The 27,351-nt window shown below is 38.8% G+C and overlaps 1 protein-coding gene across 4 annotated transcripts; it reads right to left on the reverse strand.

The window, feature by feature from the left end:
- Positions 1-5,752: 5,752 nt before the first annotated feature.
- On the reverse strand, positions 5,753-25,242 carry stk33 (serine/threonine kinase 33). Of its 4 annotated transcripts, none has more exons than XM_039796205.1 (14): positions 25,038-25,242; positions 21,434-21,486; positions 18,324-18,496; positions 16,987-17,100; positions 16,732-16,836; positions 16,424-16,562; positions 13,496-13,581; positions 12,750-12,837; positions 11,784-11,859; positions 11,525-11,637; positions 11,267-11,352; positions 11,108-11,180; positions 8,902-9,059; positions 5,753-7,960 (listed from the first exon to the last, which is right to left on the reverse strand). In XM_039796205.1, exons 3-14 carry the CDS (start codon positions 18,438-18,440, stop codon positions 7,793-7,795), a joined length of 1,323 nt encoding a protein of 440 aa, XP_039652139.1. In that variant the 5' UTR covers positions 18,441-18,496; positions 21,434-21,486; positions 25,038-25,242; the 3' UTR covers positions 5,753-7,792. The 4 variants fall into 4 exon arrangements, with proteins under 4 accessions (XP_039652139.1, XP_039652137.1, XP_039652138.1 ...); XM_039796203.1 differs by having other exon boundaries at positions 21,398-21,486; XM_039796204.1 differs by lacking the exon at positions 21,434-21,486.
- Between the last annotated feature and the right edge of the window lie 2,109 nt (positions 25,243-27,351).

Raw genomic sequence — 27,351 nt, forward strand, 5'->3', positions numbered from 1 at the left:
CAGTTCACTGTGGGATTTTTTTCCCACGTAAATATGTTATTTGAAACCATATAGAGCTACTATTTTTGTTTTATATAAACGATGGCCCTGAGAGCTCAACTCACTGCAAATTAAGAAAACATGCAAAACATTTATTTCAGGGCACACCAAAGAACAATCAAATTCCATAGTCTTACTGGATTTAACCAGTGGTGGAATGTAACAAAGTACATTTACTCAAGTACTGTACTTAAGTTTGAGGTACTTGTACTTTACTTGAGTCTTTTCTTTTCATGCCATTTTTTACTTCTACTCCACTACATTTTAGAGAGAAATATTGTACTTTTTACTACATTAATCTGACAGCTTTAGTTACTAGTTACTTTACAAATTAAGATTTTTGCACACAAAACACATGTAGTTTATAAAATACAATGTTTTTGTAAATTAAACTACCCAACAATATATGTTTTGATCTTTTCCAGTTTCTAAAATGTTTCTGCATTGAGTCCTTTTACTTTTAATACTTTAAGTACAGTTTCTTGATGATACTTACACACTTTTACTTAAGTAACATTTTCACTGCAAGAATTTTACTTTTATTTTCACAGTTGTGGTATTAATACTTATTCTTAAGTAAAGGATCTGAATACTTCTTCCATCACTGGATTTAGCAGCCTTATTTTACTCTCCTCCTGGCAATCTCCTTCCAACATATTTCAGAACAACGTCCAAAGTTTCCAAAGAGTCCTTGGTATATTTATTTGGATTTTTGTGACCATCTCTTTAAATAAGCTGCCTGAGATAATGAGGTTCACCATAAATAACTAAAGGGATACAGTACCATTAACAATGCATGGACATCTTCACAAGCTCATGTTGTAATAAACACAATGCAGCCTGTTTGACTGCACTTATTGTCTGTATGCAAGGACAAGTTCTATCATAATTGTGCTATTGATTATACATAACTCACTTTGTCTGATTATGATTACAATTTAATATTGACTTTCTGTGTGCGATGAATTCGCTCTCCTGGTGTCAGTCTTGTTGACTTGTATGATCTATGATTCATCAATACTATTGATTCTCCCAAAGTTCATCCATCCATATGTGACTGGCACATCAGTATTTTACATAAAAAAAAGATTGAGGGGAGGCAATCTGCATGTCAGCAAAATGTCACCATAATTGAGCCTGGCTGATGTTATTGTCCCTTAACGAAGTTCTGACTGTTTTATAAACAGGGCTGGGACAAGAGGCATCAGTCACAAGGGAGACTGTTAACATTACCGAGGACAAGAGCATCTCCCATTTAAAAGGGAGCGGCAGATGTGCCACCCTCATAGAGCACTCTGATCTATCTATCTATCTATCTATCTATCTATCTATCTATCTATCTATCTATCTATCTATCTATCTATCTATCTATCTATCTATCTATGTTTTGACTCAGACACACCACAGTGATGGCAGGAGATGTGTTTACAGTTTACAGAACAAAAGGAGAACATGCAGTACTACAATAGTACACAAGAATGACAGCACACTGAGGCTAATTGGAAAAGGCCTGTCACTGATTACAGACAGACTCTGCGCGCGTGTGTGTGTGTGTGTGTGTGTGTGTGTGTGTGTGTGTGTGTGTGTGTGTGTGTGTGTGTGTGTGTGTGTGTGTGTGTGTGTGTGTGTGTGTGTGTGTATATGGCTATTCAGTCCACACACACCTGAATATCTCTGGCATTTGCTGTGCTGGTGGGCTGCCCTTGGAGGTCTCTGGATATCCAGTGTAAATCCAGCCCAGTGGAGCTGTGAAAAAAGCTAATAATATGTTATTGCAGTCTAGGTCCCCCTGTCGCCTCTCCATCAGAGCACCACTGTCACCTTACACATGGACCACAGTGTGATAATGGACAATAATGCGGAGTAGCTGAGAGTGAGAAGTCCAATCTGCCTCCTGAGTGGTAAAAGGGCTGGAGGAAAGCACACTCTGTGAGAGCCCCTGACTCAGAGGCCGGGTGTCATCCTATCATGAACCTCTGGGCATCCCTTCCAATAGAAGCATATTTATGATTGATTATTATCTTATTTCATAAATCGTAAAGGTTCGGTCTTGACAAGAAAGGGCCTCTGTGGGTTTTCTCAGTGCAAAACTCTCTAATTACATTATTTTCCACTGAGAAGTGAGGGTAATTTGTGAGTACTATTCCACAGCTTTGTTTATGTCATTACATTTTCTTTAAGCATCCAGATACTTAAACAGTCTACACAGAAGACCGTTACCTAATTGTTTCATCATGATGTGTATTCATATTTAATGTAGAAGCATTTTCTCCTGCAAAAAAACATCATTAGTGGGAGCTTCACAAAGAAAGAAATATGCAGATTTGTTGTGAGAGTGTTTAAATCTCTAAAAAGAGAATCTAAAATCATGCTATCAGTAGTGACTTCGGGCATGTTTGCAGTTAGTGAAGTACACATAAGCCGATGAGCTATTGTTGAAAACAAAGTTTTGTAAAATAATCTTCAGAACATAAGTAACAACTCTGTTTTCAAACCTAAACACATTAAATATGCTTCCTTTGATCAAGCAAATGTTTCTGGTTTTGCTTTCAGTGAAATGTTTCCCTGAAGAGAAATGTAAAAACATAAAAAAAAAAAAAAACAGCAAAACTGTACATATAAAAACAAAGTGGTGCAACTTTTAGCCAGACTGAGGCCTCTAGTGGCAGCTGAAGGCAACAGTATCCCTACTAAAAGTTACCATGTTAGACTACACTTCAACATGAGGTAAAGTTGATGATCAACTTCTCAATCTGATATACGTGGTACATACAGTGTATGGGGACATAGCATCTTGGTGGGTGCAAAATACAGGTTAATGTACAATCTTCAAGCTGTACATGCTTCTAATTTTTTAATCTTTACTGTAATGTAAGCATTACAACAACGGAATAGTTTCCAGTTGTCACACATGCATCACAGCACTTTCTAAACTAATCAGGTTAGAGTAATTATAGGACGGTAAATTGTATCGGACTTTCTTTTTGTAATTATTGTGATGTTGAGAGGGCACAGGGGGCATTTTATTTTCTGTCTGATGATTGAATTCCTGCCTCTCTCCTGTGCTGAGTTATATTTTGGTGCGTGACCACAGGCTTTGTGGTTTTCTAAGCCTCATGGGACCAATTCCCATTATTTACTTGACTGTGACCCCGTATCGTGACCCCTCAAGTCTCTCATTCTCCAGAAGCCTACTTTTAAATTGCCCATCTAATGGCAACCTGCATTTTTACTGAACTGTAATGAATGCTCCAATTACGCTGAAGGTGATGGAGGCGATTTTCCTATGATAGAAGAGGTGATTGGATCTCCCACACTCCATTTCACTATCTCGCTGCTCTTCAGGCATTCCCACAGACCTGTGGTCAGCACTAGCTGTTGGGGAGGAAACTAAGCCTCCACTTGTGGTAATGCACACTCTCAGTGCACTGCCAAGCCGTGCACCAATGAGGTGACTACAAAATTAAGTGCTTGAAATAAATGAATTCATTCTGGCAGAAATGTGTCAAATGACCTTTCTGCTGCTCATTACACATGGTGCACATTACACCAGAGAAATGCTCCTGTTGTCTGGGCTCCTTTGTCCCCCCCCCCCTCTGCCTTGTCAAAGGGGAATGGTAATTAATTGAAATCATTTCCATGTGTAAGGTTGTGTAGATCGCTCCTCAAGGTGTGTCAATGGGTCGATAGATATTTGGAGTGTATAGTGCAGTCAGGTGATAAGAACTCCAGTCATACTGTCATACATACCAATTCAAGGGCAGAAGAGTTTGAGGGCAGGAAGTAACAGAAAGAGGACGATGTTCCTACAGCAGCAGTGACAATGGTTATTATCCACATAAATTGACATTTTTTGGATCAAGGCATGGGCACATTTTTAATATTCCACCCTTTTTTCCCTCTGAATAAAAGGTTATTTGTGAGAACTGAACAGTCTATCCTTTACAGTGGTATCCTCCAGTTTATCCTAATGCAGAGGCTGCCTGTCTGCCTGCCAAGGAGAGATGTGGCTTAAAGAGGCCCATACATGGTGTTGATTAGTTTTACTGAGCGGGTATGCAGAGACCAATAAATTTAATATGAATAAATTAAAAATGTACTCTTGCAGAAAATTGCTTAGAAAACAACCACCTCCCCATTAAAATATGTATAGTAATGCCTTTTATGTGAAGTAACTTGGGATTAGATATCACTGTAAATTAACACGCCATCCAACCGTAAGAACTTTTCACTTTTAACAAGGACTTATAAAAGAGGTATTTACTCCAGTGTGTTCAGTAATTAATTTGATATTCAAATGAGCTTACAGTATGTATTATAATTGCAAATATCCCAAATAAAAGTAGTTTTAAAAATGGGTAGTGTCAACAAAGATTGATGAGGCTTGCTTTGAAATTGCCATCTGTTTCAAATGTTCACTTGAGGCAGGGTCTCCGCCTCTCTTCTTCTTCCTTCCACCATTTGGCCATAAGTAGCCGTTATTGTTTTTGTTTTGTTTTTTTGTTTTTGGGGGGTGGGGGGCACACAGAGGCACACGCACCTCCACACACAACGTAAACATTGAAGGGGATCAGGAACATCAGCATGTGTGATGAGCTCCCACAGATAACGTCTCCACAACATTTCCATGACATTGTAGCTGTGTTACCTCATTACCACAATGTCACAGCAGCAGTGTGAGGATGTTGTGTTTGGGATGAGGATGAAGGGGGGGGGGGTTCAGCTGCAGGTATCGGGCCTCTGCAGATGAGGTGATTAATTAAAGGAAGCTCTATTAAGGTTATTGAGAGACAACCCCCTCCCCTCTCCTAGCAACTCCCTCCACGCTCCTCAGTGGTAAAGGTGGATGGAGCAGAGGGGGGTTGAAGCAGGGGAAGCATCCTTGCCTCTTTTGACATTAGCCTGCATGCACCCACTTTACACGCCCCGCGACTCTCGCCACAAGTGCCTCTCTGCACCCCAGCTTTGCAGGAGTGACACTCTTCAGGCTCCAAAATGGGGCTGCAGAGTTTTAATCCCTCCAGCCCATCAACCCACCCATCCTTACTTCCATCTGTCAGGAGCACTGCTGGAGGAAAAGGGGGGAGGGATTGGGGGGGAGGTCGCACATCCCTTGTTCCATCCCGCCGAATTTTCTAATTTCCTTTGCCTCCATGCTTTGTCCCAAATCCACGCCCCTAACCTATCCACCATACAGCCTCTCTCATTCTGTCCCCCCTCCCCTCCCACCTCTTTTCTCTGTTGTTTTGGCCAAAGGAGTAAAAGTAAAAGTGGAGGCTCCTGGCTTACAATACAACAATACAAACTGACAGTATTTTAACAACATCTGAATTTATTGTCATCATATATGAAAACACAGATTTTCACATATTTTCTTGATGTGTTCAAGTCTCTTTAAATGAACAAGCACTCCTATAATTCGCTGTAGGCCATATTCTGCTTGCACAAATCAATGTGGAGATTTTTTTGTCTTCATGTTTCCCTATAATTAATCAAACGTCTGGCACAAGACAATGAGGACCATATGCTCAAATCCCATCTCCTCTTCTGACAGAAATTATCCATACAGAAGGTTGTCTAAACAGACCTCCAGTGTGGTAGTCTTAAGGGAAAATAAGTTTAACTAAGACGAATCATTGTTTTTGTTTTTTATTTCTCAATTTATCACCCAACAAAATCACATTTTGTGAATGAAACTGCACCCAAAAAGAAGCATGTCTTAACCATTTATTTTGTTTGAATGGACCATGAAGACATAACCATACAACATATTAATTAGTGACACGTTACATGGACATCACAGTTCTAATGGGCAGTGACTCAAGCAATCAATTTAAATTACACATCTTCATGCACAAAACTAGATAGTAAGCTTTAGGGATAGCCCTCTCCTGTCAGATTAACTCCAGGAAATGTATTCAGCAATTTACTACAGCTCCATCTGCTGTTTATACCAGTCTGAGTAAACCAAAGGCAGACAGTATGTCAATAATGTTGCAGTAATGTTGCAGTCTTTTGGCAAGCAGCTTGAATCAAAGATGATTCACATGCCATTTGTTCCTTCTCATTCTCATCATTTTGATAAAAATAAATCTAACAAGTGAAAAAACAGTTTTGCATATCTACTCACTATCTTAAGAAACATCACCCGTGATCAGTATGTCTACCTGGACTGAGTTTGATACAGGTTAACATACTGTGTCCACACTTTTAAGACAATTACCTATTCCCTGCAATATAGGTAGGTAATGTTTCAACAAATGCACACTACATTTACTGACACACTAAAGCACAGAGCTTGTGCATGAACACGGAGCCCCATTGTTGGCACTCATTCACTTCAAGATGCAAATGGGTGGATTTGAAATTCAGCCTCTGTGTGTTATGCTTGGCTACTTTAATGTTGTATCTATGCTGGGGATTATTCTCTCTACAGCGGAAAAACCTGTGCTTGAATGGCAGTGCCCTCAAAGTAGCTCCTACTGCTTTCAATGGCCTCCAAACGAGATTAGACCCGTGGCTGCCCTCAGTCCCAATCCTCTGCATTCAGATGGAGCGTAACCAGCCTGTGTGACGGTTTTTCTGTTTTGACACTGAGTGGGTGCAGTCACTGCATACAGGGCGTTTTGGAATTGAGAGGTCAGAACAGAAAAAAAGAATGCTAATGCTCACTTTGGCGTTGTGAAATGATATCCAGTCAAATTTCCTGTACTCTTGATATGAGTATTCTCAGCAATTTAGCATGTAATTATAAAACAATAAAAAATATGTTCATGTTATTGAAAATAAAATAGCCGAAAATGTTGTGAAACAGTTCTGTGTTTTGTGATATTTGGCACATTTAAAGTCTTATTTAAAATATATATATAATAGTAATAATAATAGACATATACCCTATGTATTTGAAATAGCCCCTAGCTACTAATAATGTTGAAAATATTAGACCAGATTATTACACCCGTTGACCTTTAGCTAATAATTATTTTTTTCCCAAAGTAATAAATTAACATTCACTTTTTACATAAGAGATGTAATCATTTCTATAGCCATACATTTACAGTGTATATAAATAAAGAGATGACTTTAAGAATGACAAGGTATGCTGCTAGGTAGTAAGTCAATTACTAAATTAGGAATTTATTAAGGAATGAGCTGTGCTCAAATCTCCTGGGTAGCTCTCTTTACTCAACTAACTAATAAAGGCCTTCAATCAGATGCCACCAGTAATATCTGACAAACTCATTAAATCCTTATTTGCTGGCCACTATAAAAGTGTGAGTCTGTATTTGGGCTGCATGACGTTCTCAAACAGTTGCAATTCGTCCAGCAGTTTGGCCCCATCTGAGGAGCACCTCAGACCGAGGGCTCTTTCCTTTGGCACGAGGCACTGCTGAGGCTGGACCCTTAGCTGCAGTTTTCTCAGACTTCTTGTACTATTTTGATACACCTGCATATGAGACCCATTTATTTGTCACTGCTTATTTTCTGTTAATCACCATAAAAGGTTGCACCATTCACAGCAGTTTAATTCACATAACTGCTAAAACACTGAATTTCATGAAATAAAAATAATTACATTAAATAAAGTGTATAAGAAAAATAAGTAAAGGTCCAAGTAAAGGTTTTTCTCTGCTGTGTGCTCACTTTCTTTTGCCCAACTGTGTTCTCTCTCCATATGGTTCTCTCTCACTCTTTTATAAGTGACATGGCTCATCTTTTAGTTTAGTCTTTTTATTCTAAAGGGGTATTGGTCTTAGAGTTTGCGGGGGCCAGTCCTACTTTTGCTGGAGGTAGAAGGTCTCTGGTCGTCTGCCTTACTGAGCTCAGAGGCTGGTTTCTGTCCTGTACCGACGTCCTTCTTGTCCCGAAGCCGGCGCTGCTTTGCACTCGGCTGTGTGGAGGGTTTCCCACTGGCATCTGACTGCAGGGATAAGATTCATATTCTTCTTACATAACTGAATTAACTATCACATCCATTTTAAAAACTGCTGCATCGCTACACCTTTATTGCCATCTTCTGTAATAGGTAAATCTGGCACCATCTAGTGGTAATGCATGCATGGCAATATGAAAGCACAAAGGCAGGTACATAAGAAAGCTTGTGTTAAAAATCCAGAATGTACAGCTGTAGATATTTGTAGTTTTTAAATTTAGATCACCGCCACCACTCTCACTCTCTAGTCTTTATTCCAAGATACAAGAATATCCCAAAGGAAAAGAAGAGAGATGAAAACCTGGAGCCCATGACCATATAGAGTAGCTAAGGGCTGACCTATACAGTTTTATGAGATTGACAATCATAATTACCACATTGACATGAATATCTACAAATCAGAAACTGATAAATACAGTAACTTGCAACATTAGCACACCTAATACTTTTTGTATATTTCTAACTGCCCATTGCAATGTAAAACCATGTGCAGCTGGGAGTTTAAAGTACCTAACTATAAAGTACCTTTACAAAATCTAAAAGGGGAATGTTAAGGTTACTACCTATTCTTCTATGTATATTCTTATGATGTAGATTATATAGTTATTATGGTTTATTCAGTTTTGTTGCTTACCCATGTGAGCTCAGTTGTTGGCATTACAAAATTATCAAATTGTCAAAAACTTCCAACAGCTTTGTCAAAAACGGTTTTGCTGTAAGTGCTAAGTTAATGAGATAGTCTTAGTTAAAAACAAGATAATTACCACATGAGGTAAGAGATGTGTAAGCAGATGTAACAGTACCTAAATAGATAAGAAGAGACTTTAAAACGATTTGGGAGCTATATAAATTTCTGTCCTGAATTAAAAAAAACACACATAAGCAGGTATGGTCAAAATGTAAAGCTGTGCTAAACAGAAATACAGTACCGTGGTGGTGGATGTGGAGGGTGGGCATAAACTGTTGTTTCTCTCAGCGTCCCTCCTATAGCTGCTATCTGTTTCTGTTGAAGCTACCCTGGGGAGCGGGGTTGGGTCCAGTGTGCCCTCAGAAGAGGTGAGGGACAAGTTCTCCACAGTCTGTGTTCCTGTTGTGGATGATTTTAAATAACGTCAACATCAAGTTACCTCACGTGGCTTTGGTTAATCCCTCCCTCCGTCCCTGCTCCTTCCTAAGTACTCTCCACTGTATGATACTTAAAAGCCTCATACAACCAGTAACTGTGTAGATTTTACTAAATTGACCTTATTTGGTAAGTTTGACATATCCAGTGGTTCTGGGTATTGCACAGCCAATCCTGGTGAGAGAAATTGTTTCTGAATGGCTGGTCGGTATCTGTTAAAATTATATATTTGGACACCTCAAATACATTTTTGTTGCAGTTCAGCAGGTTAAACATCAGTACTCAGAGTAAACTGCAGGAAATCATAGCAACAATACTATCGCTTCACGCTTCCTTACCAGCTAACTCTCACTGCTGAAATGAAATCTACTAGCAGTAATGGGAGTAACGAGTTACAAAAGTAACGCAATTACAGTAATGTATTCCTTTTTGCTGTAACGCAGTAATATAACGCATTACTAATAAAATGTCGGTAATATTGTACCCGTTACAATCTCAGTAACGCGAGTTACAACGCATTTTAACCCGACATTTAGTGGTGTTTGTTTTTTTAAGAATTCACCAACACCGCGAAACATTTCGGCACAGAAAAAAAAGTCAGCTAGTGTCATTTCCTGTTGCTGGATTCGGTGGTTGAAATGACTGCAAAGACGGATACATTTGCGACATGGACATCATTTTCCGGAGTTTTTTACGCTACGTTGAAGCAAGCTGTCTCGTCACTGTTCCCGTGGTCAGAGCCAGAACCAGAGACGGTAGGCTAGGGACGTCTGTGTCCTGTCAGTGCTGACAGTACAGCCCGGTCTCATGGAAGTTCGTGTAAATGTGACGTTATTTGAATCTATTGATACGTGTTCACGCAGACGTTTTTGTCGTTTTTTACGTGGTGGACAACACGAAAATGTGAACTAATGTATTTCAATGGGAAGCATATTTCGTGGCCACAGCACGAAATTGTAGGGAGTAATATAAAAATAATATAAAAATAAAAAAATTATATAAAAAGCCTCCCGGCTTATGGAGCGTCCTTTTCGGCCGCCTCCCGGCGGGTCCCCAGCGGGCCGCCTCGCGGGCGCCTCCCGGCTTATGGAGCGACCTTTTCGGCCGCCTCCTGGCGTCCTTTCCCCGAGAAAATAATGTGACATTTACACGTAAATAATAACATGACAGTTACACGTAAAAAATAACGTGACAGTTACACGTAAAAAACGAGAAAAACGTCTCCGTGAACACGTATCAATAGATTAAGAATAACGTGGACATTTACACGAACTGCCGTGAGACTGGGTTGGACAGTAATGTGTCCGAGCAACTGACAGATAACAACATGCCGGGAATTAATGCTTAGTCTTGCTACACGTAGCCTAATATCATTACATTTTATCACCGGTGGAAAGTAACTATAGCCTACAATAGGCTACTTCGATTCAATTGTAAGGTGCTTTTAATTGAGTATTTTCATTTTCTCCTATTTATTGGCTACTTCTAACACAATTCAGAGTCAAGTAGGCTATTTTACGATTTACTTAACTATTTATTTTATAGCTTTAGTTACTTTGCAGATTCAGATTAATAATACAAAATAATATGAATAAATTATGATGTACATAGTGGATAAAGATGAGACTTTGTTGATGCCTTGGTGAAATTCACAAGCTACCTGCCAAGTCATACTTCCACTTTTATTTTGGGGTAACTCAAAAGTAACGCAAAAGTAGTGTAAAGCATTACAATTCAGAGACAGTAATATTGTAATATAACTACTTAATCTCAAATCAAATCGAAATAATGTATTATATTTCGGAAGTAACTCGCCCAACACTGACTATTAGTCAAACAGACTAAAACCTTAAAAAATGTTTAAAAACTGAATTGTTTTGCCTCCACTTCATCCATTATATTGGATATATATCATATATTTATACACTTGCACAAAGTTGTTTATTCAAATGATCTCCTCATGACCTGGATTAATTTATAAGAATTAAGTTAAATCTTCATCATCGTCTTACTCTCTTTCTGTTCCAGGTGGTTGCGCATCATCTCCAGCACATTGGACGGCATAGCAGGCACATTAGTGTCACCCTGTTGGACAAAGCACCCAATAAGAGCTCCTTGTGTGACTCATTTGGTAAAGTTTATGAATGCAGCTGGAACGATCATTGCCTTACTGTAATCCAGGGGTTTTCTAGTAGCTGATTAGCGGACATACGGTAGGCAGGGTCCGCCTTCAGAAGGCAAGTCAATAGATTTTTTGCTGTTGAGACAGCCAATTGGTGAGTTTGTTAGTGACAACCTAAAAAGTAAAGCTGCATGTATGCAACATCCTGTGCTTCTTATCAATGAAAAAATAAATTCAATCCATATCACAAACAATTTCTCCTTTGTTGCAGGATTACATTTTTCATTAATGTATTATTAAGTGTCACCTGCATCACTGACTGTGGCCCAGATGGGTTGCGTAAATTTGACTTCTTTGTTCATAATCTCCTTAAGTAGGTTTGCCTTTGTTTTGGACACAAACGGAGGCTCCCCACACAGCCTAAAGGGAGACACAGCTCAGACACATGTATTCACAGTATGTATGTATGTATGTATGACATGGATGGATGGATAGATGGATGGATGGATGGATGGATGGATGGATGGATGGGTGTATGTCTATATAGTACATGTGTGTCTACTTACAACATATACATAACGACTCCTATGCTCCACACATCACACCACTGGCTGTAACCACGACCGCTCATCATTTCAGGTGCTGAAATTCACATGCATATACAAATGTATGACTTTTCTTTCTGTGAGATTTGAAAAATTCCTGGCCTAAAACCACCAGGTAAAAATAGTTTTTGACCACTAGTGGAGCAACGTTTAAAGCAAATCCCATATTATTTGTATCATGTTCATCAGTATACTCACAAGGACACACTGCACACCACAAGAACATGAGTCATGATTTACAGCTGGTCCATGCCAGAACTGTTTTGTAGGTTGGTTGTGATGTAGGTAAATGCAACAACTGTTGCAAAGCACGCAAAGTAAAAATGTTCAGATTCAATGTTTCTCACCAAACATGCTGAGTGCATTTCCGGTCTCATAAAACATTCACAAAGCCAATTTCTTTTACAAACTTTGAAACCTGAATTGTTTATATCCATGTTAAAATCGCCTAGCAGTCTTCTGTCTCTCATATTGCCACATTTTTTGGCACTTTACCTCCACCGGTTGTCTATGAGTGGAATAGCAAGAATCCAAGGGATATCATATTGTAGCTTGCATGCACTACACATTTGTACTACCGCACTCTACACTCTGCAGTAATGTGCAATTGCTAGTAGAGCTTGAGATACAAACAACACAGGGACCTGCTAATACAAACATTGCTCCATAGCACCACTATAGGTTAAAAACTCTGCAGTACCTTTACAAGTATAAATATAAAATACACCTGATACATTCTGCATGCTAAAATAGAATCACACTTACAAACTTAAAACCACTATGTAATGACATTTCCAACTTTGGCACCTCCCAGTGGTACAACCAAAAAGATACTGTGGAAGATGGCACTCATTCAAACTTTGAGCTTTATCCCTGTGGTCATCTGTGTGGTTTACTAGCATGCTGTAGGAGATATAGGCATCATACCCATATAAATAAGAGTCCCACAGGCCTCAGTCATCATGTTCTCAATCCCTACACCACCTGTCTTCACCGATAATCCAAAGTCTGTCACCTAGGTAGAGAATAGCACACATGAAACATGGGATGAAAATAAACTTGATTTAGATGTGCTGACAGAACCCACATTGAAGTATTTTTTAAAGGTGCTTTTGTCAGGAAAACAAGGCTGGACATTGAGCACAAACAACTTTGATAATTTACATGAATAGCATCATAGCTGTTAAGGCTGTACGGGTCCACATATTTGCAAAGGGGTATGAAATTATTACAAAAGCAAAAATAAATCCAGAAGACAAGACCAACTCCTGTGAAATTAAATGAATGAATACTGTGCCACAACAACACTTTCTCCAACATGTACATTACAGTATGTGGGTGTTTGTGTATGTGTGTGTGAGACAAAGAGAGAAAAACAGAGAGTTGTTGTAGCTCGCACACCAGGTATCTGCTCATTGTCAGTGCACACAACGTGCTGTGCTCAGCTAGTAATTTGTTTAAAGATACAGTCTCTCTGTATAAAGGTACACTATAAAGGAAGACCAGAGGAAGTCTGTCATAATGAGGTAGGTAGGTAGGTAGGTAGTATGAATATAAAGGAGATAATGGTCAAAGAAAAAGTGCACATCAGAGGCCTGTAGTAAGTATGACAGAGAATGGATAAGAAGCGATGGAGTGATGGAAAGTTTCACAAGTTTGTGTCACCATCTTACCTTGATATTAATCCTGCCATTATCATCTTCATCAAGATCATTCTGTACAAGAATGTTCTCAAGTTTCAAGTCCCGGTGCACTATGTCTGTAAGATATGGGGAGGAAAACCTTTACACAGACATAATGCTTTAATACAGTTTTAACATGTGTATGTTATACATTTATACAACACAACACACAACACAGTTGTTGTAATCAATATTCATATTGATTTTTTCTATCAACAATGGATCAAATGGGTGAAAAGGGGGTTGTTTATAGTGATGAAACCACTGAGAAGTGTCACACAACTCTGCAGTTGTCACTGTTGCTGTGTTGCTGATTTTCTCTTATTAAATACCAAAATGATTCCTAGGTAAATCATCAATCACGACCTTAGCTCTGAAGAAAATAAATAAAGCTGTGATTAGAGTTACGAGCAACACGATTTGCTAATGTCAGTCACCAGAAAAAACTATGTTTTGCAAACACTAACAGTGATCTGTTTACCTTGCTTACAGTAGGCCAGGCTGAAGGGCCTCGTTAACAAAACTTGGTGGAGTGAGAGAAGGCAGGAGGAAAAAAACAATTTGCCCTGGGCTGTCCTTTTCACTGCACTGTTTGAAGCAACCAATTATAAAACGCAAAAGTGTTGATGGTGTGTGAAAGGTACGTTAGACCAACTGGTGTGCACAAAACAACACCTATATGTTATTTCTTTCCTTCATCCATTTAAGATAGCTTTTGTTCAATGATACCTGTTTTTTTTTTTGACTGCTTGCTGGCAGCTGAACTCCTAATTTCATATTCATAAATTACTTTTTTTATTACAATGCAAAATGTAGAATGTACATGTACTTTAGCACATGCAAAATGTACCATGTTGTAACCAGGATGTGTTAGCATTACAGCTCAAAACAGTCTACAGTAAGGCAAACAGTCTAAGTATAGCTCTGAAGACTTACAGCATGTGACAAACAGCAGCTGAGTCCAACAAAGGACAGCAGATATTTGATAATCTGAGAAAACCCAAACAAATTTAAGCCTAGCGAATGGTCTTTTGACAGAGGGTTATGTTTTAATTCGAAGCCAGCACTTTCTTATTTGTATCATTAGTTTCTACAGAGGTGAGGAAAACCAGCAGAGAGGGACTTTCCATGTCAAAACATTATTAATCAGTATTGCTCCCTGGCTTGCTGTAAATTAGTCATTAGCCACAGGTAGTGATGCCTCATGTCAGGCAATGTCCTAAATTACCTCTAACCACAGATCTCACCATTAAAAGGGAAAACAGCATTTCCGCATAAAACATGTAGATTTAATTAAAATGTTAATCATGTTTTTTTTTTTTCTGGAAGTTGCTGTTTTATCAAAAATGAGCCACGCTTCTGTAATTACTGAAAGCCGTAATGGCAAGGAATCTCCCATTACTGAGGGCAACACAAAAGAGTATAATATTGGCACTTATATATATATATATATATATATATATATATATATATATATATATATATATTTAACTGAAGCACAGTTTATTTAAAACACAGTCCGAACAAGGCCTGAGGTGTTACACCTGTGTATTTAATAAAAAAATATAAAACACCCTAGACTAAAACATAATAAATCCAGTACTACTTATTCCACACTAGGGCTGCAACTAACGATTATTTTAATAATCGATTAATCTGTAGATTATTTTTTCGATTAATCAATGAATCGGATAAAAAAAACAAAAAAGCATTAATTTACATCAACTCAATACATACATACTTGTTGTTTTAGTTAATAGTTGTGTAAAGGTATGTAACCCAAATAGCAGATACAGACAGACAGACACGCAGAGACACACACACACACACACACACACACACACACACACACACACACACACACACACACACATTAAATTATTACCATCATTGTAGTAAATGCAAGTTACATTCATTTATACACCACACACTAATATATTTGTCAACAATAACTGATATGGGACAAAGCACATATACATGACAGATTGAAAATGAATGGGCCAAAAAAGGCGAGTGAATAAAACCGTGACTTTAGTCTTGCAAACTATACCACCCCTGCTGTTATTAACGAGCTAACGCTAGCTTGTCATGCTAGTCAGCTGGATAACGAGTAAACGGCAGCACTAGAAGAGCTACTGGAGGGACGTTACGTTCCTCACTTCAGAACGGAACAGAAGTAGGATAGTGTAGGGACTTCACCCTGCTGTTGAACTCTCTTCCTCCTCATCAAGGACTCCAACATGTTTACATTTTAGGTGCTGACTCATCACCGTGGTGCGCCCGTGCCATGCCGTGTCGCTTTTTATTATCTTGCAATTAACACGTTTTTGATTTATTTAGTGTGAAATGCTCCCACACCTTGGATTTCTCTGCCTCCGCCGTGTGTTTTAGAACAACGTTACGGGTCTCTCCGGTCTCTCTCCGTATTTCCTCTACCCCCGCTCTGCTCTTTTTTTCTTTTCTTTCGCTCCGCGCTGCTCCTCTCTGCTCCTCTCTGCGCTCAACTCAAAAAATTTTATCTCCGCGACTGAGTGGCGTAATAGTTGCGCGACACAACGAATCGATAATGAAATTCGTTGCCAACTTTTTTAGTAATCGAATTTTATCGATTTTATCGATTCGTTGTTGCAGCCCTATTCCACACTACAGTATAATTACTGTAAGAGTATGGAGTAACTTAACAACAAGCTGAACAGCATTGTTTCACTTGTCTTCTGGTTACAACTTTCATGTATGTTGCAATAGTAACCACATCCAGGTGTTGTCATACACCTGTAAACACCTCTATCAGGGATTTCAGAGTGTAGTGAGCAGCAAGGTGAGGACTCCAATCACTGGAGGTCATCAAAAACTAGATTGTCAGCTAGTGTTGAAATGATTTGTAACACTATCAAATGTCAATCTGTAGGATGACATTACCTCTTTTGTGCAGGTAAACAACGGCATCGGCTAAGCTACAGATGATATGCCTTGTCTCATCCTCTGTAAGGAACTTTTTCCGCTGCAACAGGTGCTTCAGTTCACCTCCAACGCACAGCTCAGTAACCAAATAAGTCATCTAGAAACAAACAGAGAAAATGCACCTGACCATACAGTCAATTTGTCTGTGCTTATTAGTAATATTTCTGAGTAATCAAAGATTATGGTATGTCACATGCATTACACCTATCCCACTCTCTCAATTTGGCTGACTTTGAGTTTGTTACTTAAAAGTTAGCAATGCTTACCTTAGTCGTGTGGTAGACTTCCTGGAGACGTATTATGTGAGCATGATTCACTTGTTTGAGAATGCTTATTTCCAGCTCCAGCATCTCGGCTTTTGAACTTCCTGCCTGAAGTGACAGAAAGTCAAATCACAGCTGATGGAGTTTCAGCATGGTTGTGGGCATTTGTTTCTTCCCAAACATTAAACGCTCTTATTAGGGCAACCTTTTGTTAAATTAAAAAACAGGCCCTGCCAGAGGTATGCAAAATGCACTCACCGCTGGTCTGCAAACCTCCTTAATAGCCCATTTTGTCTGTGTCTCAATGTGAGTGGCTTCATAAACAACTCCAAAGCTACCTTGACCCAATTTCCTTCCAAATTCATAGATTTCCTATGGGGATAAGAAAGAAAACATTAATACATTTGTAATCTACACCTGCTCACTGTCAGTCAGATACAACAAAGGATTTCCCTTGAGCTTGTGTGTAAGACTTTAGGATCATTTTACAGTCTTGGATTACAAAAACATTATGTCTTAACTCAAGACCTGAATTCCAAAGTACATCCTAATTTCAAGCTCTTTGAAAAAAGACGGAACATTTTTCAGGTCTCTGGAGGTGCAGAATATAGTATTTCTAATCAAGTTACAAATGATTAAGTTGCTGCTGCAGTTCGTTCAATCTCAGGTCTAATTAACTTGATCATTATCTGTGTGCATGCAAGGCTGAGCACTGGCTGCTTTGGATTTGGCAAAGCGAGCAGTCAAATTCCCCAATGAAGGGGGGCTATACAGCAGCAAAGTGAAGTTTGATTCTCTTCTGGTGCAGATAAGAGTTTACTATAGAGGTCACCAGTGAGTATGTGTGACTTCTTCAGTGGTGGCCCCACAGCAAGACTGCAGTAGAATCATGTAAAGAAGCTCTCCATTTCAGCCAAGCTAAAGTACTTAAGAACACATACTGCTCATCCTATAGTTCTTAATATGGTTAATGTATGGTAAGGTAAAATAATATATGAACATATTGGACTCTCTGTCACAATTCAGCCCAGTGTGGGGCAATGTTTTATTTAAACCAGGCAAGCTGGATGCAGGATTCCAGATATGGGCAAAGAAAGGAATAAGTATAGGAGGTGACCTCTGTAAAGAAGGGATACTAATGACCTTTGAAGAAATCTCTCTAATGTATGACATTTCAAGAAAACATTTTTTTTAAATATCTCCAAGTGAGGAACTTTATTTCTTCTATGCAAAACCAATTAGTGGGGATCCCTGCACTCTCATCCTTTTTAACTAACATTTTAACGAACAATTGCTACTCCAATATAATTGGCTGATGGAGACATACCCACTCCTGTTACATTGAATAAATACCACAGTAATATACCTGACCTTTGTTTTAAATGTAATGAGTCTAAAAGGAACATGCACTGTGTCTGGGAGTGTGACAAAAGGTGATCAATAAAACTATGTTCATCTTGTCTGTGAACATTCCACTTGACCCTAAGATGATTTTGCTGCACCTGTATCCACCAAATCTGAATCTGTTGAGAATTGTATTTGCAATGAAAAGTAACAAAAACATTGTTAAAAAAAAAGAAAGAAGCTCTCCATACCCTGAGGTCAGCATCATCCTCCAGGCGTATTAAAGGCACATTCCTCTCCAAAGTGTCACTGCTGGTCTGCAGGGACAACATGTTCATGTCCAATCCACTAGCATAGGCTTGTGTCATCTAGAGATGCAGTCATTGTCTCTCTGAAATTCCTTTTCAGGCCATAGGATGATTGGCTGTCCATGAAATAAATTCAAGAAGTTATTTAGCATTTTCTGCATTTCTTTGACAACTCAATAAAACGTGAATGCAGTGGATTTCTTAAAATCTAGTGTTTATTAAAGACCAACACAAGTTTGTGAACATTGTTAAGGTCTGCTCTAAGATCACTGGAGTCCAGCAGAAAGACCTGGTGGCCCAGAGAGCTGATAAAATATGAACTCAACCTGACCATGCACTTTTTAGTGAATTTTTAGTTATGCCATCAGGTCTGCGCTATTATGTTCCTGCACGGAAAACTAATCGGTATGCAAATTCTTTCATTCCTTCAGCCATTAGGCTACTGAACACAAATCGTTGATCTATGCTCTTGTTGTCACTGGCATGTTGATGCTGATTGTTGTAGTTACTCTTGTACTTATTTATGACATGGATGGGATAGACTGTAAAAATGAATTGGCCCTTGGGGATTAATAAAGTTTTCTGTATCTGTATCTGTATTGTTGGTACATTGTTGGTGCCACAACATTATGCATATTAACCACTGAACCGGACAGAGACGGACTCAGCCGGCACCAATGAAGCGATTGAGAGTGTGTGTGTGTGTGTGTGTGTGTGTGTGTGTGTGTGTGTGTGTGTGTGTGTGTGTGTGTGTGTGTGTGTGTGTGTGTGTGTGTGTGTGTGTGTGTGTGTGTGTGTGTGAGTGCGTGGGTGCGTGTGTATGTTTGTTTTTGAGAGAGAGAGAGAGAGAGACAGAGAGGGGAAGAAAAGGTGGAACGCAAAGAAAATAAACTACATTTAATTTGAAGTATTTTTCAAATTTCATGGTGCGTTCGTTTAGTTTTATTTACAGTTTATTAATATTGAATGTATCGTGTTCAGGGGACAGCCCTATTCTATCTATAAAAGGAAGTGTTGAAGCGTATGTCGAATGATAGTACACAGTGGTCTCCATGTTTACTTCTGTACGTCAGCGTGCTGCGTGTGACTTCTTTTCATCCATAGCGCCGGCACTTTTTGCTTCAGAGACTTAAAATTAACAGTTTTGTATCCAATTTGTCAATATCTCAAAATATAATATTACCGACTACTATAAAAAACACAAATGTTCTCTAATACAAGCAATCATGCCTGCTAGTTTCAAAAAAATATTGAGAAATTAACAACATTTTTAACACACTTTTAATTTAAGCTTATTTTACCAGTATTGAAGACATCATCTTTAAATTAGCTCATGAAGTTAATTCAAGAACTAGTGTACAGAATTACTGAATCTTTACTTCCTTACGTGTAACTTGTCATATTTTAATCACTGGTTTATGACCAAACTTATGTCTCAGTCTGAGCTCATACTAACTTTAAGCACAATTTACCCAGCTTGAGAAACAGTCTCTAAGCCAAATTAAATGTAAAGCAATTATCAAGTGATGACTGGGAGCAATGAAGTGGATCCATCACATGCACAGCAATTAATTATTAACAAGGAAGCGGTGTCTTTAACCTCTTCCCTCTGATGCATTATTTTAACCCCGACAGGGCTCTCATAACAGGCCTGTCTCTCCCATTATCTCCTGTCTATTTCCCAATCAAAACGATTGTGACAGCCTCTGGAAATTCCAATCACCTCAATCACAGCTCATTTGTGGAAGACAGAGGCATGTGATGAGTGTATCACTGGGGACTTGAAATGACTGGAGGAGGAGGGTCCTGTGCACCTCAGGTGTCTCCTAATGGAGGTGTCTGGTCCTTAGCCCCAGATCCCCAATGCAAAGGAAATTGGATATCAGGGTCAGGTCAGGGTGAAAAGTCTGACCTTAAAAAGGGTCACTAAGAGACATAGGTTTGAATTGCTTTAAGCTTGGGGTTGTCTATCTGCAATCTATAGTTTCTAATACTACAGATCAAACTAACGGTCAAAACACAAAATAGATTACTTACTTGTTTCTGTTTTTTAACTTAATGACTTAAAATGTTTACACTGCAGCTTGCACCCAAAGACAAACACAAACTGATGACTTGAAGGGCTGGAGGTATAAATTAAACCAAAAAATTATCAGACTCTGTGTCCAAATGCACCCAAGAATTACTGCATTTGAACCCTGATCAACACTGACACAGCGTTAAAGGTGCCCTGCCATACAAAACCGTTTTTACTTTTTTGAAATATGTGTTTGTGTTATGTTGTGAAGGTGAAAATGAACTGCTACCTCCTTTGTCAGCTCTAGCCACTGAAAATAAATAAGCAGAGAAATCAGGCCAAAAAGCTGGTCAGTCTGACACAATATTGCTTGAGCTCATTACTATTCATGAGCTCGCCCAGTTGGGCTGAGTAAAGGATTCTGACAGCCAGGCTTTCATTGGCTAACTGTTAGCCAACCAGATTCAAACAGCTTAGCTTGTTGAATATTAATGAGAACTGGCAGAAATCAAGCTGAGTCTTCCTGTAGGCTTTCTATACCACGCTAGAATTGCTTGAAACAAGGTAACCAAGGAATTTTTTCCACAAAAAATTTTACAGAGTCCATGGTAGAACTTCAGACGTTACCACAAAGTAATGAAATACGTTTAGCAGGGCACCTTTAAGGAAAAACTCAGGAACAGCACAATTGATATTCACATAAGTGAAGAAGGTTCGGTAGACTTTGATGACTAAGTTTAGCTGAACCTTTAATGTAAACAAAGATATTGCGGGCGCCGTAAACACATAGGCTTACTTAAAACCTTGTTGAGTCTATCTTTTTCTGGGATCCACACTAAAGTGTGTCAGGCCCCTTTACCCTGTTTCCACTGACCTCCAAAAGGAGACAGTCCTGGAACAAAACATTCCCTAGCTGCCTAGACTCCCTAAATCTGTAGAGACATAGAGTTGAACTACTCCTCTGCCTGAGACAGGATATGAGGTTATGTTGGACACTGACCTGAATGAGACCTGGGGTACCGCTGTCTCAACTTACATAGCATGAGTCCGTAAGCTGGAAATTCCACCACACCAGTATCTCTGTCTCTACTGTGAAGGTAAAAAAAATATTGGAAATTGTAAATGCTATTGGGAAAAGCTACCAATTCTTTTTACCCACCAGTAAGGAACTTCACTAAGAGGGCGGACTGTAACAGGCAGGAAGTCCCTGATATTCCTACCAAATACCACCACTCTTCAGTGGAGCTGACCCAAAAAACACTCAAGAATCGCTAATGCAGTGACAAGGACGTGATCCTATCCCAGCATGCAACTTGGCCAATTGTGTTTGTTGCATGACCAAATTGCTGGAAATAAAACCTCTCAGCAGTAATGGGTAAGAATTGTGCTCCTGTGCCACCTGTTCACCTAAAATGTTTTCCATTAAGGCTACATTTTCAGTCTAGGTAACTGTACATAAAGTACAATTTCAAAACCTGCTTGAAAGACCAAGTTTAGAATGCTTATTCTTTTGGTATTGACTTGATAGTTTCAAATTCTATGCATGGATCTCTTTTTTTCCATCTCTACATAGAGGACTGACCCAAGAATAAATATATAACTAGAAGGACACTCGGACAGCGCAGACCTCCGCCAAGGCATGCTCTATTTCACAATGTTAATGCAGTGTGAATTTCTGTATCAGTAAAGCCGTAATCCTGCTGACAAACAAACAAACAAAGAAACGGACAAACTGAACCAAAAACATAATGCCCTTGGTGGAGGTAATTATTAACTACGTCAAATAATGACTAAATAATAGTAGACAGCACAAATTAAAATTGTCAAAACATAATGGTCTGAAAGATGAGCAAACATCAGTACGCACCCCAACCCTTATAAAAGAAAGAAACACAGGCTGTGGTTCCCCTTTTACATTGAGTTTGCCTCATCTCCAGTTTCAGCAGGAAGTAATCAGAGCCGAAGGTTCATCACAAGTCAAGCCCATACTTGCCTCATCTTTCCATCATTCTGTCAGACAGCAATTTGTGTTTATTTACACTACTGAGTGAACAAATACGTTGTGCCTAATGACCGGGAGTGTGGGGGATATTGTCTCAAGAACTTAGCGCACAAAATCAATGTCACTTTGGAACAAAGGGAGCACGGACATACAAAGGATGACTCTGATCCTGTGCAACTTTTCTTTCCTTAAACCTGCTTGTCTTTCATTAACTCAAGGTTATACAGTATATATTTACTCTCTTTCTCCCACCCTTAATGTCAATAAGACTGCTACTCACCCCTAGGCTGCAGTGTCCTTTACATCCTGCACTATAAAACTGTTGAACAGGACTAAGACAATTCTGACAATGTTGTATAAATGGCAATAATACTGCTGCTGATTTACCAGTTTTAAGGGCACCCGCAAGTAGGAAGGCGTATCTATCGGCAGAGCACAAGTGATATGCTGGGGGTTCAGCTTTTCAAATGTGAAGATTTTCTGCACATCTCTGGACTGTTGTTCTGGCCAAAGAAGATACGTGAAGATATCACCTTTGACTGTGAGAAATTATAGACTATTATAGATTATAGAATTATATCACTATTTTCTGACATTTTAGATACTTAACAGCTAATTGGTTAGTTGTAAAAATAATCAACATCTTATCAATGATGGGAATTATCGTTATTTGCAGTCATAATGTCATTTATAGGTGGCTATCGCCAGTAGAACAACTGCAGCTTACCACTTTTCAATCTCAACCAGACCATCAAGATATTACACATTCAATTATTGTACAGGGTCTTTGCTTTCTTTAATGGAATAAATAGCAGAATAAATTAGGCTTAAGCAGCTCTCTAATAATGGTGCCTCAAGCTGTAACAAGCAGCTACTAAAATATAGCCTGAAAATCTAACAAAAATAGAATCTTACTTACTGGAATTAAAATGTACACTGCTATCCGTTTTGCTTAAGCCCAAATATTACATTTTCCTCATGTGAAACTTAATCATTTATTGACAGCTTGGCTTTGATGACAAATGATAAACTTCACAGTCCTAATGAAGCGTGGAATTACATTACCTGATGAGGCAAGAAATTGCATGTTTAGAATGCAAATATAGAGCCCATCAACTAAGTTATGAGGTGACTCCTAATATTATGCAGGGAGATTATCAAAGCCTGTGGTCTAAATGCAATACCAAGAACACATTAAGCCATTAAAGCATACAACAGACTTACTAAAGAGCTGTGAAAATATACTAGACAACAGATGGGCTACAGGACTGCTATTCCTACACTCAGCAAACAAGTAATACATGTGGTGTTCCCATAAACAAATAATTTAAAGGCCGCTCCAAGAATTCCTTGTCTCCAATGGTCATGTTTGATAAATGTCTATTGGCAAGAGAACATGCTTTGCTTAAAGGAAGGAAAGGATCAAATTCTGTCATTTGCTCAGAGCACTCCACATGTTGCTAGGAGATAAGGGCCAACAAATTCAAATTTTCTCATTGGTTTAATCCTGGTTAAGGCTAATCTCTGCCTTTGCTGGGCTCAGCCTTGGGAAGCTAGGAGGGCAGACATCTAGAAGAATGTAGGCCATAGCAGAAACAAGAACAAATCAAATTCATTTCAATGACAACCCAGAGAGAAGTCAGCACATTCATATCAGAATACACAGATGTCTACACCTTCAGTTATAAATCATTCATTGTCCAACTGCCAAGCTGATAATGTTGACGCTCTTCACTAAATATCTTAGTGTGTTTTTTTCCCCAGTTAGAATTCAGATTCAGGTTTCAAATTATGATAAATGATGAAGCTTTACCTGACTTGAAAATGTAAAAATAGTACCATTAGTTCACCTAGCTAGCTAGTTCAATCAGGGGTATTACAGGAGGTAACAGCTGGTGAACATATCCAGTATACATACTATGCTTGAAGCGTTAAACATATTAACATAATCGACATCCACTGCTCCAGCAGCAGTAACTTAAACTAATGAATCTTATTCTATTTCTATAAAATGAATATCAATATATTTATATGGTCTGGAGTGTAGTTGTTCACACAGTAGCTTCAAGTTTTCCGAATTGTGTGCATAGTTCCACTTTTGTGTTGATCCACCTTTACGTAAAAAAACTTTGGATATGTCATACCATAGGTTCAATCATTGTGTGTTAACGTTACCTCCTTCATAACGTTAGTGACTTAGCTAGCTAGCTAGCTAACAGATATGAAAATCTTCGAGATTAACGTTACAGCTTTAACATTAACTCTTTACCACTTGAGCAAGCTAATAATGTTAGAGATTAACTAATTAATTTAAAAAGCTTGGCATATTCAAATACATATTAGAGACAATTAACCATATTGTGACGTTCCAACAAAATAAGGTAACGCAAATTTTGTTGAAATATGAAATAGACAGGAAAACTTGAAGACTGACAGTCACTTTTAGGTAATGTTAAGCTAGCTAGCGTTCCCCCATGCAACACGTTGTCATGGCAACGAAACATGAAATTGCACAAGCGTCTGCTTTTAACATCATACTGACGTGTCAAAACGATAAACAACGTCCAAAGCTATACAAATGTGACTGTACCTTATGTACAATGTGACTGCTGCTGCAGATTCTGTCAAAGTTCCTTACCTCTTATAAGAGTAGATCATTTTCATTCAGAGGGTTGGTCTTCCATGGTCTTCACGCAAAAACTTTTTCGGCAAGCGACTAGGGAAAGCGAAGAGGGACAAAACTCCAATGGATGAACAGGGGGTCGTGTCGTTCTCTTAATACATCCATGGTCGTCTGTGTCGACCAACGTGAACTAGACCTTACGTTAATAAAAAAAGGGTGACCACAACAGGACTTTACAACGTGCACAATAACCATAAATGATCGGCTATATAAGCGAACCAGTTTTTTCCTGTGGCACCCTGGATTTTTCTTGGTCCTTAGTCTCCATCTAGTGGACAAACCTAAAGGGTTTGTCTGAGTCGTTAGTACATTTCATTTTGAATCAATTCAGCCACGGTTATCTGTTTAGAAATAAGATAAAGACAACCTTAGAGAGTCAACACTTTGAAGTGTTTTGCACTTTATCAACTGTGAAGATTACCAGAGTAGCAATTAAATATAGTCCTACAAAAAATAGGATTTTAATTTAAAATATGATAATGACATCATAAATGAAAGGTTAACAATAAGGGGTCTGTTAGTTTATTCCTATGATCAAAGCAGCTGTAGGAGCTAACTTTCATACATGCCTTTCTCTCTCTTACTTATTTTACCAAGACATACAGTAGCCTACTGTTGACTCAGTCATTTGCCTGTGGAAAGCCATTTGGAATGATCGCATCCTGATACCATCTTTTATCTACAATTATGGTCTAAGATTCTTTTTTCTGCACTTACAAGAACATTTTGAATTACATTTCTTGTAACATCAGAACTATTACACTGCTTATTACCACAATTGAAATGTCTTTGTCTACAATTTCTACTCCAAACTCAGGACAGAAGCCACATTTTTTTTATTGCTGCTTTAAAGTTCCTTGGTAACCTATAAACAGTTTTAACTGACTTAAGCTCCAGCTCCTGCAATTTAAAGTGATTAGTGGAAGCCGGGCTCTGTAAATCTTTAACCTTAACTCTTATTTGGGCAGCCTGAATTTTAATCTTGGCATGACTTTTAGCTGCACCCATACCATATTTTCATTAAATCTACCTTAGACTAACATTTTCTTTTCAGTTTGTCTGCTGGATGCAACTTCCCCATTTTCTCTTCATTAAGAAACAAATGCATGTTCACTGTAATTCAGCTACTAATTACAAAATTATTTATTTGTGAGAATTGATTCTGTTTACAAAGTGAAACTGTACTTCTGGGATACTTCTGCTCATCCCAGTACAGTGTGTTGGAATGCAGTCTTTAACTTGCAGCATACCACGTTGATCCTCACTCTGATAGGCCGACACACACTCATCTCAGGAATGGGACTCATTAGCTCATCAAAGTAAATCCCTCAGCTGGGCTTCATTCCCAGCAGACTATAGTATTTCAATCAGGAGAGACTTCGTTGCAGATATGTAAATATTTATTTGTACATAATATGAAATGTACAGTCTTTGGAGATTAGACTCCATCGTTATGAAATTATTTTTTAAAGGGGTAGAAAACCAAAAGATATTCCCCCGATGGAGTCTAGACACTGGTGGTAGTGTGAGGGAGTGTGATGAAGACTGGAGATGGAAGGGGAGGAAGAGGGTTGTGCTCTTTGCCTGAAATGACAACTGAGCAGCAGAGAGAAGACAAGTTTAAAACAGGGATGTCATGCTGTGATTGGCTCATGAAATTCATGGCTGCTTCTGATTGTTTAAAAGAAAAGTGAACGCCTCTATCAGCTGTTATAGAAGAGAAATAAAAGTGATTAAGTTTAGAAGTCTTCCTGAAGGAATTTGCGCTGTGTTTCATACTCACCCCTTACAGCTCTTAGTTCTGCTGCGGGATGCTTTTGGCGTTGAGGAAGGACAGTTGGTCGGTGATGTTGTACACCAGCCTAAATCCGTCTGACCAGTTCACAGGCTCCTCCAGGAAACACCTGCTGCTTCCACTCTGACACAGCAAAGGTGGATGCGGAGATCAAACGCAGCACATCCTCTATCAACTGATCTGACTACATAAGCTATGAAAATATTTAAACATAAGACACGTATTCTCCAACCTACTGCAGAAAACTGTGAAAAAGTGATGAGAAACAAAACATTTGCCAAAATAAACAAGAAGGGTGCCAAAAGAGAGTAAATTAGCTGCAGCACAGTTTGGCAGCAGAGTCACAGAGATCCTTTTATATGAAACTCTGGAGTTTTGCAGTCAATAAAAGTAAAAACTTTAGTGGTGAAGAAAACCATGCGTGCTTTAACATTCTGCTGTCGTAAACGTCGCAACACAAACCTTTAAAGGCTG

The sequence above is a fragment of the Perca fluviatilis genome, chromosome 3 (genome assembly GCF_010015445.1).
Source record: "Perca fluviatilis chromosome 3, GENO_Pfluv_1.0, whole genome shotgun sequence".
Classification (NCBI taxonomy): Eukaryota; Metazoa; Chordata; class Actinopteri; order Perciformes; family Percidae; genus Perca; species Perca fluviatilis.

Bases quoted from the DNA above. Each gene is read 5' to 3' on its own strand.
- stk33 (XM_039796204.1), bottom strand. From the start codon at position 18,440: ATGACACAAGCCTATGCTAGTGGATTGGACATGAACATGTTGTCCCTG. The intron at 13,582-16,423 runs GTAATGTCATCC...CATATCTTACAG, and splicing joins TGTTTACCTGCACAAAAGAG to ACATAGTGCACCGGGACTTG. The intron at 9,060-11,107 runs GTAAGACGATGA...CATCCACAACAG, and splicing joins CCACCTGGAACAGAAAGAGA to GAACACAGACTGTGGAGAAC.